The following is a 16,293-nucleotide window of genomic DNA, read 5'->3' on the forward strand; positions in this document are numbered from 1 at the left end:
GGCTGCTTCGTTTCCTTTTCTTCGCCCGCAGCTTCGGCTGCTCAATTTTGACCATGGAGTCTCCTAAACCTGTGGTTTTCTTCGAGCCCGCCTGCTCCTGGGCTCCACAGTTCCTTGGGAACATTTGCCTTCATCCTGGCTTCTCTGCAGGACCCACCACAGCGGCCTCCTTTCAAACAGGACTCCCTGCTTGTCTCTCGCACTCAGTATTCCCTGCTGCTCCCTCGCACCCAGGATTCTCTGCTGCTCTTTGTGTTGCTGGTTTCCTCCCTTCTCATACACCTGCAACCATTTAACAAGTGGCAGGTGTGAGTTCCCAATTGGAATCGCCTGAATGCAATTAGAGGGACATGTATGACCTTTAAAGTACTCTGCAGACATCTTCCTCGTCTCAGTACTAGAGTGGTGAAATTACTCACTGGTGTTTATGGCTCCTAGTCGCCTCTTCCTCATCTCAGTACTGTAGTAGGGTGAATGAGAGAAATTGAGGGGAGTTGTTTTTCAATAGTCCACAAAGGGGAGGTTGGTTCTCATAAGGGAAAGGGGAATACCATGTCTTGCTTGTCTCACCCTTAAACCTTCTCTTCTTCATCCTCTTTTTTGTGTTTCTATACTGCCTTGCATTTTCTTGGTCAGTGGGACAGGGATAGCAATACCCCATAAAGGTATCTGGGATTGAGGGTTCCTCCTGAAATGGAAATGACTGATACCGTGTCTCACCTAAGGATGTCTCATCCCCACTCCCCAAGGACACTCCTCCCAGGTGAACCTCCCTCGCTTGTCCACCCCCACGGTCAGGATCCTCAGATTCACAAAACATAGTCTAGTTAGTTTTTGTGTTATAGGGGCCAGTATTTTCCGGCTGTTTGCCTTTTATGTAGTGGCCTCTGGTGGGGTTAGGAGCAGTGGGTTTAGGTGGGCTGCTGCTAGGACAATGTTAGTGTTCAAGGTCTATTGTTATTTCATTGCTGTCATGTTTGGCCTTTTGTTTAGGGTGCTGGGGTACATGCATAATTTTTGCATCAGTGGGTGAGGGGGAGCACAGGGCAAATTTTACTTTTTTGTGGGTGCTTGCATCCTTCCTTGGGACACGTGGGTGCGCGGTTTGCATTTTGGACATATGTTCTGGGAGGGTGTCCTGTCAATTGGTCGAATGCAATTTTGTCGACACCATTTGGTCGAATGCCAAATGGTCGAATTTTTATTTTTTTTATTTATATATTTCTTTTGTGGGTTTTCATGTGGGGAAAAAAAAAAAAAAGAAAAAAAGGGGGTTGGGGGGGGACCCCCCCCCCCAAAAAAAAGGGGTACAAAAAAAAAGAAAAAAAAAATCGACCATTTGGCATTCGACCAAATGGTGTCGACCAATTGTCCTGTCGACCAAATTTTTTCGACCAATTGACTGGTAACCGTTCTGGGAGACATGCATTCTGGTCTAATGTTTTGGATTTAGGTTTATGTTTTCCTTTGGAGGTTGGACTTGGATTGGAGGACTTGCGGGTCCGGGGATCTTTTGAAGTACATGTGGATCCAGTAACTTTCATCTCATTATTTAGGGATGTTCCTGTGTATTTGTTTTGTTTTGGTGTTGTTCGTTGGTGTTGTCCATAGGGGGAATTTTTATTTTCTCTCTGGTTGTTGTGGGATATTTTGCAGTATGGCCGGGTGGAGTCTGTGGCTATTATTTTTATGGGTGTATGTATGCACTTCCTTGTGTGGTCGTGTTTGTTCTGGTGTTTACAGCGTTTTGGAGTTGCACAGTCAGTTTTGCCTGGGGCTGTGGGCTACAGCCGGGATTTTGGTTGCACCGTCTGCAGTGTTGTAGGGCTGTGGGTTACAGCCAGGACCTGGTTGTACTGTTGGAGGTGCATAGGGCTGTCATTTGCAGCCAGGATTTTTACTTTTGTCGGGTGTTGGGGCTGTCGGTTTCAACTGAGTTGGACTATTGTCCGGTTATGGGGCTGTTGATTGCAGCCAGGGTTTTGGTCAAGTTTCATGCATGTGTGCAACTATCAACTTTCAGACGTCAAGCTTTGGGCCTGGACTTGTGTGGCTCCTGGTGTGTGTGTCGATATTTGTCAGGTCTTCTGTGTCTCCTGCTTACCGCTAGTTTAGTTTGTGGAGTTGTGTGGGTCCTCTTTTCTCCATGTTTTGGTTGGGGGAGGGTTGAGGAGTGTTTTGTTTGCAGCATGTGTTTGGTTGATGTTGGTGCACAGTGTTTTGGTTTCGGTTTTCTGGAGGTGAGGAGTGGAGTGCAGCACAGCATGTATGGAGGGAGTTTGGTGTTTCATGCTGTGTTCCTTTTGTGGCATCATGTTTTGTTTGTTTCATTTTACGGTTCTTCATGATTGCTGTCGCCATTGACGTCCAGCGTTTTGTCATTGGCGTTTCTGTTTTACTGTGAGGAGAAGGGTTTGGTGTACTTTCTTCAGGGTATGGAGTTTCACGTTGAGGTTGGGGAGTATGGATTTTCATTCTTTAAGTGGTGTATTTGGTTGAAGTACTGGCGCTTGAGAAGTCGGTATGTTCTTCATGGCTTGGTAGCTGTTAGGAAAGATTTCATAATTGTAGATAATCTTCCTTCCATGTGGAAACACCCTAACTTTTTGCTGTTGTTTACACCCTGATCTAGACTTTGTCAGAGAAGCGCAGCCTTCTGCCGCACTCCTCTGGGCTTTAGCTCCATTCTTACGGGGATACTGACAAGCCCTTAAGACAGTCAGTACCGGGAAATGTTGTTTTCCGTAGTTCTTTCACTCATGTTGCAGCTTCCACGCAACATGACACAAGAGGGCACTGTAAGCTTAGTTACTGCTCTTTTGGGTCTCTAGTGACTCGATAGACCCTAGCCTCTCTCAATGGATTGCTAATGAACGGTGCAAGTGTATCACGGATGGGACTGGTGGCAGCGATCGTTTCTTTGTGTTTTGAACTCCTTTCGGCCTGTTAAGCACGCTTCCGCGTTTAGCCCAAAAGGGTGGCCTGGCTTCCAAGATGGCTAGACCACGAGGTTCTTTCTCCTGTCCGCTGACCATCTTGCCCCCTTCACCTTCCCCAGGTCGCGCTGACCCGGGGCCTTCCTTATTTGGGCATGTACTTTCCCACGAAACACAGATGCTTTCGCGGGCTTCTGCATGCCTGGTGTGAGCCTCCAGGATGTGGGCTGGGATGTCTGTTCCCAATACACATCCTGGGTGCCAGAGAGTCTAGTGTGTCTTGAATGCCTGGGACCAACGTGGTCCGTGATAGGTCCACGTATGGTGTGAGTGTTTTGTGAGCAGATCTCCTATTGGGTCCCCTCCGTTTTAGCGCGAAGGGAAACCTGGATAAGAGGAGGCTGGAAACACCACTACCATGTCGATCTCCTGAGTTCTCACGAACAAAGGATAAGGAGCCAAGTATCCTGCAACTAAGAAGCTGAGTCAAGGAATCACTGGTGGCCCGCTGAAGGTTTGCTCCTCTGCACTGCTGTCGCCCTGTGAGACCACTCTGACTCTGATCGAACGAGAAGGCCTGTACTGGTACTTCGACCCTTTGGAATAGTGGGAACAACTATTCTCAGCATTTTCCTCATCTCCTGCAAGTAAGCCTTCGGAAGCGTCCCTGGGCCATCCAGCGGACTGACCAGCCTACCCAGGAGTCTTGCTCTGTCACCGCCATCAGGTAGCTGCTGTATTCCAAGTCCCTCGCACTCTCACACGATTCGTACACTTGGCATTCCCAGAACTGAAGTGAGTAGTGTACATTGGGCTTCGATACACACAGCCGCTTCGTTGCCCTGCTGTGGTAACAATCTGTGCGTGTTCGCTGCATTTGGAACATCCTCCCCTAACTTCTGTTGCCGCGGAATCTACACGGCGCCAAGACGTCCTCTGATCGCATCTGAACCTGCCAGCTCTGAATCTGAAACAGAGAAGCCTGGGTCTGCCTGCAACGGGGACCGGTGAATAGCAATACTAGACCCGGTCGCCCTCCCGCAGTAGCCTGGGGCTTTTCCCTCGCTGTGTTAAGCAGCACCCCTTTTTCCGCACTCACGCTCTGCTTCTGCCCGCAAGTGGAGGCCGCGCTTGAGTAGCGGGGATCTGTTCATCATCGTTTGTTTCACCTTTCTGAACTGCCTGATTTCCCTGAAGAGACTCTCCTTGGCCCTTTGGCACCCGCGTGTGCAGGTACTTTTGAGCACAAGGCTCCACTCTTCGTAGGGCTCGGACTTCCTTCTAGTTAGTTGTCCTCTGATGACGAACTGGGTCTAACGATTACGTGCAATGCTTGTTTTCCTCCCCATCTAGGTGGTCTGCATATTTCATGCTCCTAACTCTTTAGACCCTTCGGTAATTGTATATATATTGTATTTGATTGTGATGTGTTGGTTTACGAGAGTTTTACCGTGATTCTTTACTATGGTCAATGTTACAAAGGCCTTGTAATAAATGTGTCTATATTTTTAATATAACACCTGCCTGGAGTAATTTGTAAGCGTTCTTGCTTTGTGTGCTCATTGCAGGTTTTCAGTCACCCTCACCCCTCTTGAGACCTAGTCTTGACCGCCGCCATCGCTACCCTGATTGGTCTGGCTTGTCCAGAGGTTACCCTGTTCCAAGAAACTAGGCGGGCCTTCTGAACCTCTGCCCCTCCAGGACAGAGTTCAAAAATCCATCTTAACAAATTGGTGTACAGCGGTGGGATAGGACTGAGGGTACCCAGTGTTGCGCACGAGTGAAGGCATTTCAAGTTATTCCTACCAGGACACGTAGTGAATTGTTGTAGTATAACTTTTTAAAGGCCATAGTCCTTTCTAATCAGTATGGAAACAAATACCTTGTTAACTTTAAATGCTTCTAGATCCGAAACATTGAAAAATATGTGTGCTGAGAGAGGTGTCTCCTCTCAAGGCACTAAAATGGAAATGATCCAAAGAATCATGGCGTGGCAAGAAGCTCAGCTTAAAACTATAACTTCTGAGGACAGTGCGGAAGGAGGTGGGGCTGCTCTCACTGGCAGAACTGACAGTTCTGCCGCCGCACTGGTCCACAGCGACCATGAGGACAGGGAGGATGTAATGTCCAATGTTTCCTCTGCCAGTACTGATGGGGAGGCCATGCTTGAATTCAAGAAGCAAGAGCTGCTGTTTAGGCAGAAGGAGCTTGAATTCAACATGGCCAAACTAAAAATCGAACAGGCAGAAAAACAGAAAGACAGGGATCACCAGTTGGAACTGGCCAAGCTTCAAGTTGCCAATGGATCCAAGGGTCCTGGACATGGGACTGGGGCCTCCTCTCATCCAAGGTTTCCAAAAGCTCTGCTCAGTGTGTATGAGGAAAGGAATGACATTATGGAATGGCTGAATACATTTGAGTATGCATGTGAAGTTCAACAAGTTGACAATGCTGATAAAATTGCTTGGTTACTTAGCAGACTGCCCCATTCTGGCTGCAGTGCCATTATGGAAATGTCGAAGGCTGAGAGAGCCGATTTTGCAAAATTGAAGCAAACTCTCCTTTTAAAGTTTGGAAAGACTCCTGCCCAATATTTAAAATGATTCCGAGAGTATAAGAAAAAAGAAGGTGGTACTTGGGTATCTTATGTCACCACCGAATCTTTAAAAAACGTAACTTGCTGGGTCGAAGGGTATAAGGTTTCTACCTTTTGAAGGCATGATAAGTCTGAACATATTTTTGCATCTTCTTCACCGGAGCTTAAGCAGCATTTGGCGGATTCCAAGGAGATCGATCCAAAGAAGCTTGCCATTGCAGCAGATTTATGGGTGTCACATTGAGTGTCCCATAAGGACAAGACTCATCCTGGTAAGCAGGAGGAGGGGAACAAGTCCAAAGATAAGGAGGGTGGGGAAACTGATAAATCATCTTCTCAAAAGGGCCACAAAAAGAAAAATAAGGGTAAGACACAAGAGAACTCACAGGGTAGTGGAGGTCAGCCTCCAAAACAGAACTCTGGTTATAGTAAGCCTCCCTATGTAAACAGAATCAATGGATCTTGTTTGGCTTGTGGAGCAACTGACCATGTGAAAGGGGATCCCCGGTGTAGGTTAAACCTTTGGGGGTCCACTCCGCTAATCTGGCCTTCTCCTCCTACGAGGAAGAAGAGATTACAGGAGCATCCTTCTCTTCAGACTCTTTCCCCAGTGGGATAGAAGCTGAGGTAGTTTTAGTTTCCCTGGGTTCCTGGGTGCCTAAAGTCACTGAGGCTTATGCTAGGATTCCAGATAACACCAAGCACTACTTTAAAGACAGTGTGCTGATCAATGGAGTAGATACTCCAGCTCTTAGGGATAGTGGGTGCAGTCGCACTGTAGTGGATTCTACCTTGGTAGACCCAGAGGAAGTTGCCAGAGCTACTCTGATGCCCACTAAATTGGCGGACGGCCCACCTCGCATGTTTCCAGTAATACCTGTAAATCTTACTTTAAATGGTACAGCAGTCAGGATTCCAGTGAGCATTCAGAGAAACGTCCCGGGAAAGGTCTTGTTAGGCAATGATCTCAGAGCTTTAGGGCTTGTAGGAGACACTGCTGACAGACCCTGCACAAGGTCTCAAACAAGGGCAGCATTGGCCAAGACCAATGCGCTGCCCCAGCCAAAGGGGAAACCCAAGGCTAAAGGAGTAAGAAAACCAAAACGAGGGAAAGAGAATATTCCCCCGAACTCACCTACCACTGCGGTGGAGGAAGTTGGTCAATCGCCCGGACCAGACGAGGAGGTGGCGATGCCTGAGGTATTTGACCCCAATGACCATCCTGAACTAAAAGACTTATTAGTAGAAGGTGGTACTGACAGGGAAGAATTCAGTAGAGGCCAACGTGAGTGCCCATCTCTGGAAGGCCTAAGGAGACAGGCCTGCTCCCAGCTTGAGGGTGAACCTCCTGGGAAGCATCGGATTTATTGGGAAGGTGGACTCCTATATAGTGAGCCCACAGACACTACAGAAGGAGACCATAGGAGGTTGGTGGTTCCCCTTGCTGTAGGACCCTTCCTCCTGCAGTTGGCGCATGAAGTGCCCCTTGCTGGTCACCTTGGTATTAAGTGGACCAAGCAAAGGTTATCCATGCACTTCTACTGGCCCAAGATGGGGGTGCAAGTAGAAAGTCACTGCAGGAGTTGTACCTCCTGCCAGTTATCTGGTAAGAGTGGTTCAACAATCCAAGCTCCATTGGTACCACTCCCAGTTGTGGGAATACCATTCGAAAGGGTAGGGATTGACATCGGTGGTCCCCTTGACCCGCAAACATCCTCAGGCAATAGGTTTATCCTGTTGCTGGTCGACCATGCTACCAGATATCCATAGGCCATCCAATTGAAAACTGTAACTGCAAAGTCAGTTGCAAAAGCGTTACTTGCATCTTTACTAGGGTTGGCTTTCCTAAAGAAGTTGTATCGGATCGAGGCAGCAACTTTATGTCAAAGTATATGCAGGATATGTGGAAAGAATGTGGGGTCACCTACAAGTTCTCTTCTGCATACCACCCCCAGACCAATGGCCTGGTGGAACGTTTCAACAGAACGTTAAAAAGTATGATTGGGCCTCTGGAAGAACCTCAAAGAAGAAAATGGGACCTTCTTTTACCATGCTTACTGTTTGCCTACCGAGAGGTACCACAGGAGGGTGTTGGCTTCAGCCCCCTCAAACTTCTGTTTGGTTACCCTGTGCGGGGACCCTTAGCCATAGTCAAGGAGGGATGGGAGATTCCCACTCCCCCTATCACTACCAACGTAGTAGACTATGTGTTAGGGCTCAGAAAACGGATGGTACTTCTGATGGGTCTGGCTAGTGATAAGTTGAAGGCAGGACAAGCGCTGGTTAAACATTGGTATGACCAGAAAGCTTCCCTCATCAACTTTACACCTGGTCAGCAAGTCCTGATCATGAATCCCATAAGGCCTAGAGCTTTACAGGACAAATGGTCAGGCCCTTACATGGTGGTGGAGTCCCTGGGTGAGGTTAACTATTTAGTGGACCTTGGAAGGCCGGGACAGACCCCAAAAGTGTTCCATGTGAATAGGCTGAAGGCTTTCGTCCCAAGAGTCAAAATCGCAGCACTTCTACTGGCTTCAGATGTTGAGGAAGAGGAGTCGGAACCTCTCCCCAACCTGTTCCAAAGCGGTCCTTCAGATAGCTCCATTGAGGGTGTCCGAGTGGCCCCTCACCTGACTTCTGATCAGCAGGCTGAGGTAAAATGTTTGCTTAGGCAATTTCCCCCCCTGTTTTCGCAGTCCCCTGGTTTGACACCTTGGTGCAAACATAACATAGACACAGGAGACAGTGTTCCTACCAAAAGTAGAGGATACAGGATGTCAGACAAAGTACGGTCTTATATTAAGACAGAGGTCAACAAAATGTTAGACCTTGGGGTGATTGAACCCTCCAGTAGTCCTTGGTCCAGCCCTGTGGTTTTGGTTCCAAAGGCGGCACTTCTGAATTGAGGTTCTGCGTGGACTACAGGGCTCTGAATGTTGTCACCAAGACAGATGCACACCCCTTGCCTCGAACAGATGAGCTGGTGGATACCTTGGGCGCCTCCAAGTACCTCAGCACGTTTGACCTCACTGCTGGCTATTGGCAAATAGCGTTAGCAGAACATGCCAAGGAGAAGACAGCGTTTTCCAATCCTGACGGGCTTTACCAAATCCGGGTAATGCCGTTCGGATTGAAGAATGCACCTGCCACTTTCCAGAGGCTTGTGAATCATGTGTTGAATGGGTTGGATGAATTCTGCCTTGCATATCTGGACGATATAGCAGTTTTCAGTGCCACCTGGGAAGACCATGTGAAAAACCTCGGGATTGTGCTACAGGCTCTACAGAAAGCCCACTTGACCATAAAGGCCAGTAAGTGCCAGATTGGACAAGGCTCTGTCGTTTACCTTGGACATGAAGTAGGTGGAGGGAGGATACAGCCTCTACCCAGTAAAGTACAAATAGTACAAATCTGGCCTAACCCCACTACACAAACCCAAGTGAGAGCCTTCTTAGGACTCACGGGGTATTACCGCAATTTCATGGCAGACTATGGCACCATAGCTGCCCCGCTGACTGCTCTCACCACTCCGAAGAAACCCAAGAAGTTAACTTGGACTGACGAGTGTGAGAAGGCCTTCAATGGCTTAAAAGAATCCTTGTGCCAGGCCCCTGTCCTCAGGGCCCCTGATTATCAAAGACCTTTTATTGTGCAGACAGACGCCTCTGACACTGGGATAGGAGCTGTACTATCACAAGCAGATGAGAAGTGTAAGGAACACCCTATTGGTTTCATTAGTCGCCAGCTTAAGGACAGAGAGCTCAGATGGTCCAGAGTAGAGAAAGAATGTTTCTCTGTTTTGTGGGCCCTAAGGAAGCTGAGGCCCTACCTCTATGGGACCCACTTCACTGTGCAAAGTGACCATAAGCCCTTAAAGTGGCTGATGAACATGAAGGGAGAGAATCCAAAGTTGCTTAGGTGGTCCATAAGTCTCCAAGGCTTTGACTTCACTATTGAGCATAGGCCAGGTGTCCAACATAGCAATGTTGATGGGTTGTCCAGAATGTTTAACTGACCTGAACAAGAAACTCTTGGATTAGTTCCCCCTGTCCTTAGTCTGGGAGGGGCGAGTGTTAGGAAAGATTTCATAATTGTAGATAATTTTCCTTCCATGTGGCAAACCCCAAACTTTTTGCTGTTGTTTACACCCTGATCTAGACTTTGCCAGAGAAGTGCAGCCTTCTGCCGCACTCCTCTGGGCTTTAGCTCCATTCTTATGGGGATACTGACAAGCCCTTAAGACAGTCAGTACCGGGAAACGTTGTTTTCCGTAGTACTTTCACTCATGTTGCAGCTTCTGCACAACATGACACAAGAGGGCACTGTAAGCTAAGTTACTGCTCTCTTGGGTCTCTAGTCACTCGATAGACCCCAGCCACTCTCAATGGATTGCTAATGAACGGTGCAAGGGTATCACGGATGGGACTGGTGGCAGCGATCGTTTCTTTGTGTTTTGAACTCCTTTCGGCCTGTGTAAGCACGCTTCCGCGTTTGGCCCAAAAGGGTGGCCTGGCTTCCAAGATGGCCAGACCACGAGGTTCTTTGTCCTGTCCGCTGACCGTCTTGCCCCCTTCACCTTCCCTAGGTCGCGCTGACCCGGGGCCTTCCTTATTTGGGCATGTACTTTCCCGCGAAACACAGATGCTTTTGCAGGCTTCTGCATGCCTGGTGTGAGCCTCCAGGATGTGGGCTGGGATGTCTGTTCCCAATACACATCCTGGGTGCCAGAGAGTCTAGTGTGTCTTGAATGCCTGGGACCACCGTGGTCCGTGATAGGTCCACGTATGGTGTGAGTGTTTTGGGAGCAGATCTCCTATTGGGTCCCCTTCATTTTGGCGCGAAGGGAAACCTGGATAAGAGGAGGCTGGAAACACCACTACCATGTCGATCTCCTGAGTTCTCACGAACGAAGGATAAGGAGCCAAGTATCCTGCAACTAAGAAGCTGAGTCAAGGAATCACTGGTGGCCCGCTGAAGGTTTGCTCCTCTGCACTGCTGCCTCCCTGTGAGACCACTCTGACTCTGATCGAACGAGAAGGCCTGTACTGGTACTTCGACCCTTTGGAATAGTGGGAACAACTATTCTCAGCATTTTCATCATCTCCTGCAAGTAAGCCTTCGGAAACGTCCCTGGGCCATCCAGCGGACTGACCAGCCTACCCAGGAGGCTTGCTCTGTCACCGCCATCAGGTAGCTGCTGTATTCCGAGTCCCTCGCACTCTCACACGATTCGTACACTTGGCATTCCCAGGTCTGAAGTGAGTAGTGTACATTGGGCTTCAATACACACAGCCGCTTCGTTGCCCTGCTGTGGTAACAATCTGTGCGTGTTCGCTGCATTTGGAACATCCTCGCCTAACTTCTGCAGCCGCGGAATCTACACGGCGCCGAGACATCCTCTGATCGCATCTGAACCTGCCAGCTCTGAATCTGAAACGGAGAAGCCTGGGTCTGCCTGCAACGGGGACCGGTGAGTAGCAATACCAATACCTGTTCGCCATCCCGCAGTAGCCTCTGGCTTTTCCCTCGCTGTGTTAAGCAGCACCCCTTTTTCTGCACTCGCGCTCTGCTTCTGCCCACAAGTGGAGGCCGCGCTTGAGTAGCGGGGATCTGTTCATCATCGTTTGTTTCACCTTTCTGAACTGCCTGATTTCCCTGAAGAGACTCTCCTTGGCCCTTTGACACCCGCGTGTGCAGGTACTTTTGAGCACAAGGCTCCACTCTTCGTAGGGCTCGGACTTCCTTCTAGTTAGGTATCCTCTGATGACGAACTGGGTCTAACGATTACCTGTACTGCCTGTTTTCCGGTGGTCTGCATATTTCATGCTCCCAAGTCTTTAGCCCCTTCTGTAATTGTATATATATTGTATTTGATTGTGATGTGTTGGTTTACGAGAGTTTTACCGTGATTCATTACTATGGTCAATGTTACAAAGGCCTTGTAATAAATGTGTCTATATTTTTAATATAACACCTGCCTGGAGTAATTTGTAAGCGTCCTTGGTGTGTGTGCTCATTGCGGGCTTTCTGTCACCGTCACCCCTCTTGAGACCTAGTCTTGACCGCCGCAATTGCTACCCTGATTGGTCTGGCTTGTCCAGAGGTTACCTTGTTCCAAGAAACTAGGCTGGCCTTCTGAACCTCTGCCCCTCCTGAACCTCTGCCCCTCCAGGACAGAGTTCAGAAATCCATTTTAACAGTAGCTGGTTGTGTTACATTGTTACCCATAGGTCAGGGCCCGGTATGTTTGGTTTGCTTGGAATTGGATTCTTATGTTTGGCTTGCATGCTGGCCACATGTGAGCTTGGTAGTGGAATGTATGGTCTGCTGGTTGAGGTGGGTCATCTAGTTTTCCATTGGTCCTTTTATCTGCGGTGTTGCTGACTAATGGGAGGAGGTGTGTTGTAAGCTTCTTCCGCAGTGTGGGTCAGTGTGGGTCATGGTGAGTGCTCTGTGGTGTTGTTGGGTAATGAGAGGAGGTGTGTTGCAGGCTTGTTCCGGAGTGTGGGTCAGTGTGGGTCATGGTGAGTGTTCTGAGGCATTGTTAGTTGGTGGGAAGAGGTGGGTTGTATGCTTGTTCTGTAGTGTGGGTGATGGTGAGTGGAATCTTTTGAGGTCATGATGGAAGGTTGGGGTTTGAGTGTTCTAATGTCAGTTAGAACTTGACGCTGGTGTGTGTGGATGGCCAATGTTTATCAGGAACCAACCTAGCTGTTAACTTACCTGGTACCTTGGAATAAACATGCCCGAAGAAGCATTGGTCATAGCATGCTCATTACCAACGTGGCTGTGTAACTCAGAGTTACTGTAACTTCTGTGAATCAGGCCCAATGTCCGTTAGCCTTTGTCTAGTACTTCATCCGTGGTCGCACAGGATTATATATTTTCTTTGGTTTCTGTCTGCTGTCTCAAATCTTCACCCCTGATGATTACAGAAAATGTGTATTGGTACAAGGGCATTTTTCACTGTATTATCACTAGAGAAACAATTGCCCTGGCACAAAAATCCTATGCTTTCAATCAAGTTTTCACTGTATAAGCACCACTGCAACAATTGCCCTGGTGCCAACAACCTATGCTTTCAATCAATGTTTGCACCTGGCAACAGTTTTACTTGTGTTCATACCATTGCGCATACGCACTAGGGTAAAACTCCATATTGCTGCAATGCATTGAAAACATAGGTTTTTGCCCAAAGATAAACCAAATCCGTGCAACATTGCACTTGCCTCAGTGCAACGTTCCCAGATTGCCTTCTCTTTCTGTGTGGCCCCTACTCCACTGCATAGCTCACAGGGGCCCCGTGGGGCATGGTCTGTGATTCGTAAAACTGTGTAAATAAATGAACAGGCAAAGAGAAGAGGAGGCAGATACTTCAAGATTCAGAATAAACACATTAGTTTGAGTCAGAGTTTGCCTTAATTAAATCGCAATTCTTCTGCGTTGCTGTAACCTGTTAATGACAGTCTTGGCAGTGGCAGGAACCCGAGAGAATTCTCATTTTATCTGGGAAATCCTGATCTTGAGGTGCCATGGTGAATCCCCCACAAGGTCTAAGCAAGGGATAGCCTGCAGCAATGCCCTGTATTGACACGTTTTGCCTTGACTCTCACTGTGCACTACATAGGGTGACTCTATTGCAGAACTAAGCAGTCTCTTTTCCTTCAGTCACACTCTCTATGCGCCTTAAACAGAGTTTTCACCAAAACCTCGTTCTTTCTCCTCTATTACAGAGCTACTCTCCGACCCCTACTTCAGGACAGTCTCCCTCATCGCTGCTCTTCTGCTCCTGGGTGTCCTCATCTTAGGAGCCATAGTGTCTGGTAAGTCTTTGATTGTAAGGAAGTTATATCATGTTACTTTGCTTTCATACTGCACCACATCATCACTGTAGTAGTTTCAGAGCACCTAGGCTTGGCCATAGAGTCGCATAGTGTGCAATCGCCAGCGGTAACCAGACCTTAGACAGAAATAAATGAGCAGGGGAACGATAAAAGTATGGAAAGAGGGAAATAGATTCTACAAACTAAAGGAGGAAGAGATACAGTGAATGAAGAATGTTTTGTGGTAACACGAGTGCATGCCAATCCTGTTAGGTGGATTATAGTTCTATTTGAATAAAAACAATCCTTATGCAAATAACATGCCAATATCATAATAACAGTAACAAGAGGCATGAAAGCTCAGCTTCAGATAATAAACATAGATTGTAATGTATTAGAACAACAAGATGAGGCTAGTTCGGTCAACATTGGATCAAGCAAAAAGAAGGAAGGACAAAAGAAAAAAAAAGAAAGAGGCAGGGACACATCCAATAATAAGAAAACACATGGGGCAGGAAATCCCGAAAAGGATACTCCAGCAAGAAGGGTCAGGAGTCTTTATTCTTTGAACCATAGTTCTAAAAGAAAGCAGGGTATGTCCTAAGCAGAATTGGAGAAAATAAAGTTAGTATACAATGTGATGAGTCGATCTATGATTGGCTTGAGACTATTTGTAAGGGAAGTCCCAAATCGATAATAAAAACAATCAATTCAAAGAGCCAAAAAAGAATGTGCAAGATGAGAGAAAAACAACACAGGCTAGGACGAGAATTATCCAAAAGACATTCGACAGTATGATTTAAAAATGGTTGGTTATATAGCAATTTACAGAAGAGAAATGACAACAAATGTTACAGATTATTCATGGTTTTCTGGCTTTTGATTGGACATCGCCATTTACACTATAGGTGAATCCCTACACTACCTAGTGGTTTCTGCAAAAATGACTGAATCTGAATGACCTAACCAACTAAAAGTCTGAAAGAAGGTATCACCAAATGTTCAACCTTCTAAAAGGTTGATTTTTGGTTGGGTAGGTCATTTGGATTCGGTTTAGGGCTGCAGGGGGTCCCCCCCAACTCCCGCTTACTATACTGTGAGCATGGGTTGCAGGGGGGTCCCCCACAGCTGTCCCACAGTCGAAAAAAAGAAGAAAAGAAAATAGGCTGCGGGGGTGTCCCCCGCAACACGCCACTCACTATACTATACAGTATAGTAAGCAGGGTTTGTGCGGGACAGTCCCACAGCTGACCTGAAAAGAAAAAAAAAAGAAAAGGGCCCTGCGGCACCGGTTCCCGATCACGGAAGTGAAAGGCAACAGGTGTCTCAGGGACATTGACGGACGGAATAGAAGGTAAGTAAGGGGCTTGGGGGTGGGGTGTGGGTGGGGGTGTGGTAGATCGGGAATGTTTAGGGGAGAAAAGACCGAAGATTATTTCAAACAAATAATCTTCGGTTGTTTCTCCTTCGAACATTTCCACTTACAGGAAAACAACCCCAAATCTACCTAGCCCTATTGACTTATTCTACCCTCGTGACCGGACCAAAATATACATTTGCTAAGTGACTAGCATTGAGATCATCTCCTTTCTCATGGTGCTGACTAAATAGGCAGACCTCCTTCCTCCTGGACCGACCCTCCCAGGTCTAGCTAGGCTCCTTTCTCTCCACCACCTCTCTCTCCACATGTGGTATCCTCCAGGGCTCTATCCTCTCACCCTTCAACTTCTATCTGGTCCCTTTGGCACATCTAATCTCCACATTCTCCTCTAACTTTCAGAGTTATGCAGATGACACCCAGCTCTTTTTCAGGCTACCCTTGACCTCCTCCCCTTCTGTTATCATTGATGAATGTCTATCCGCTATTCAGGCATGGTGCGCCTCCAACGATCTCTGCCTTAATGCCAGTAAAACAGAGATTCTTCTCATTCGGACCCCTGATCCCGCTTTCCCTCTCTCACTCTGGCTGAGTTCCCTGGGCCCCCTGCCCTCACCCTCTCGTGAGGCAAAAAATCTATCCTTTTCTCATCACATCACAGACCTTGCCAAGAAGGCCCACTTCCAGCTGCACCTCCTCTGAACTATTCTCCCTTTCCTCCACTTCTCCCAGAAGCTCACTGTCTCCAGAGCTCTGGTTTTCTCTAGGCTGGACTACTGCAACAGATTCTTCCTTAACCTTCCTAATTCTGCTCTTCGCCCCCTTCAGCTAAGCCAGAACAGGACTGCGAGACTTATCCTTGGCCTCAAGCCCAGGGACTGCATCTATCCAGCCCTGAAATCGCTGCACTGACTCCCGGTGGCTGCAAGGATTAAGTTCAAGACCCCCTGCATCATCCACAAGGCTTTCTGGGGCCTTGGGCCTCACTACATCCAACTCTCTCTGCCTAAATACCTTCCTTCTAGAGCCCTTCGCTCATCTACTTCTAACTCTCTCCGGGTCAGACGCTTCTCCAAGCAGATATTGGGGAGTAGATCCCTCTCCTCCGCAGGTGCCTCCCTCTGGAATGGCCTCCCTGCCCCTCTCAGACTTGGGCCAAACCTCTGTAACTTCCAGAAGCTTCTCAAGACCTTCCCTTTCTCCTCTTCTTTCTTGCTCCCTCTCCCCTGCTAATCTATCTGCCTGCTCTCCTGAACTGGCAGATTGGTGCCCTAGGAGTCCTTACAGGACACCACTGACCCTCCTTGTCCACTCCTCCTGCACTGCCGCCTGGCCTACCTTGCACTGCTTGGCTGGAACTGCATCCATGTAGTCCCTTGCCTTCCTCGCACTTAACTCAGAGCCCTGCTGCCCTGATTGCACTTCCCCCGTGCCCTCTACCCTGCACTTCTTGTTAACGCACTTGCACGATCCGAACGTTACAAGGCCTGTTAGGATTGTTTGCCTTGCCTTGTCCTTCATTTCCCCCCCTCTTGTCTTGTTGCACCTAGAAGCACTTCT

At 48.0% G+C, this 16,293-nt stretch overlaps 1 protein-coding gene across 1 annotated transcript in view; it reads left to right on the forward strand.

The window, feature by feature from the left end:
• LOC138580182 (C-type lectin domain family 2 member L-like) overlaps positions 1–16,293 on the forward strand; it is a 407,308-nt gene that overhangs the window by 206,504 nt on the left and 184,511 nt on the right. The window contains exon 2 of the mRNA XM_069650510.1: positions 13,266–13,355. Within this exon, the coding sequence (XP_069506611.1) occupies positions 13,266–13,355 (90 nt within the window). The remainder of the gene's footprint in view (positions 1–13,265; positions 13,356–16,293) is intronic.

Source organism: Ambystoma mexicanum, chromosome 3p (genome assembly GCF_040938575.1).
Source record: "Ambystoma mexicanum isolate Mex_15411 chromosome 3p, UKY_AmexF1_1, whole genome shotgun sequence".
NCBI classification, from domain to species: Eukaryota; Metazoa; Chordata; class Amphibia; order Caudata; family Ambystomatidae; genus Ambystoma; species Ambystoma mexicanum.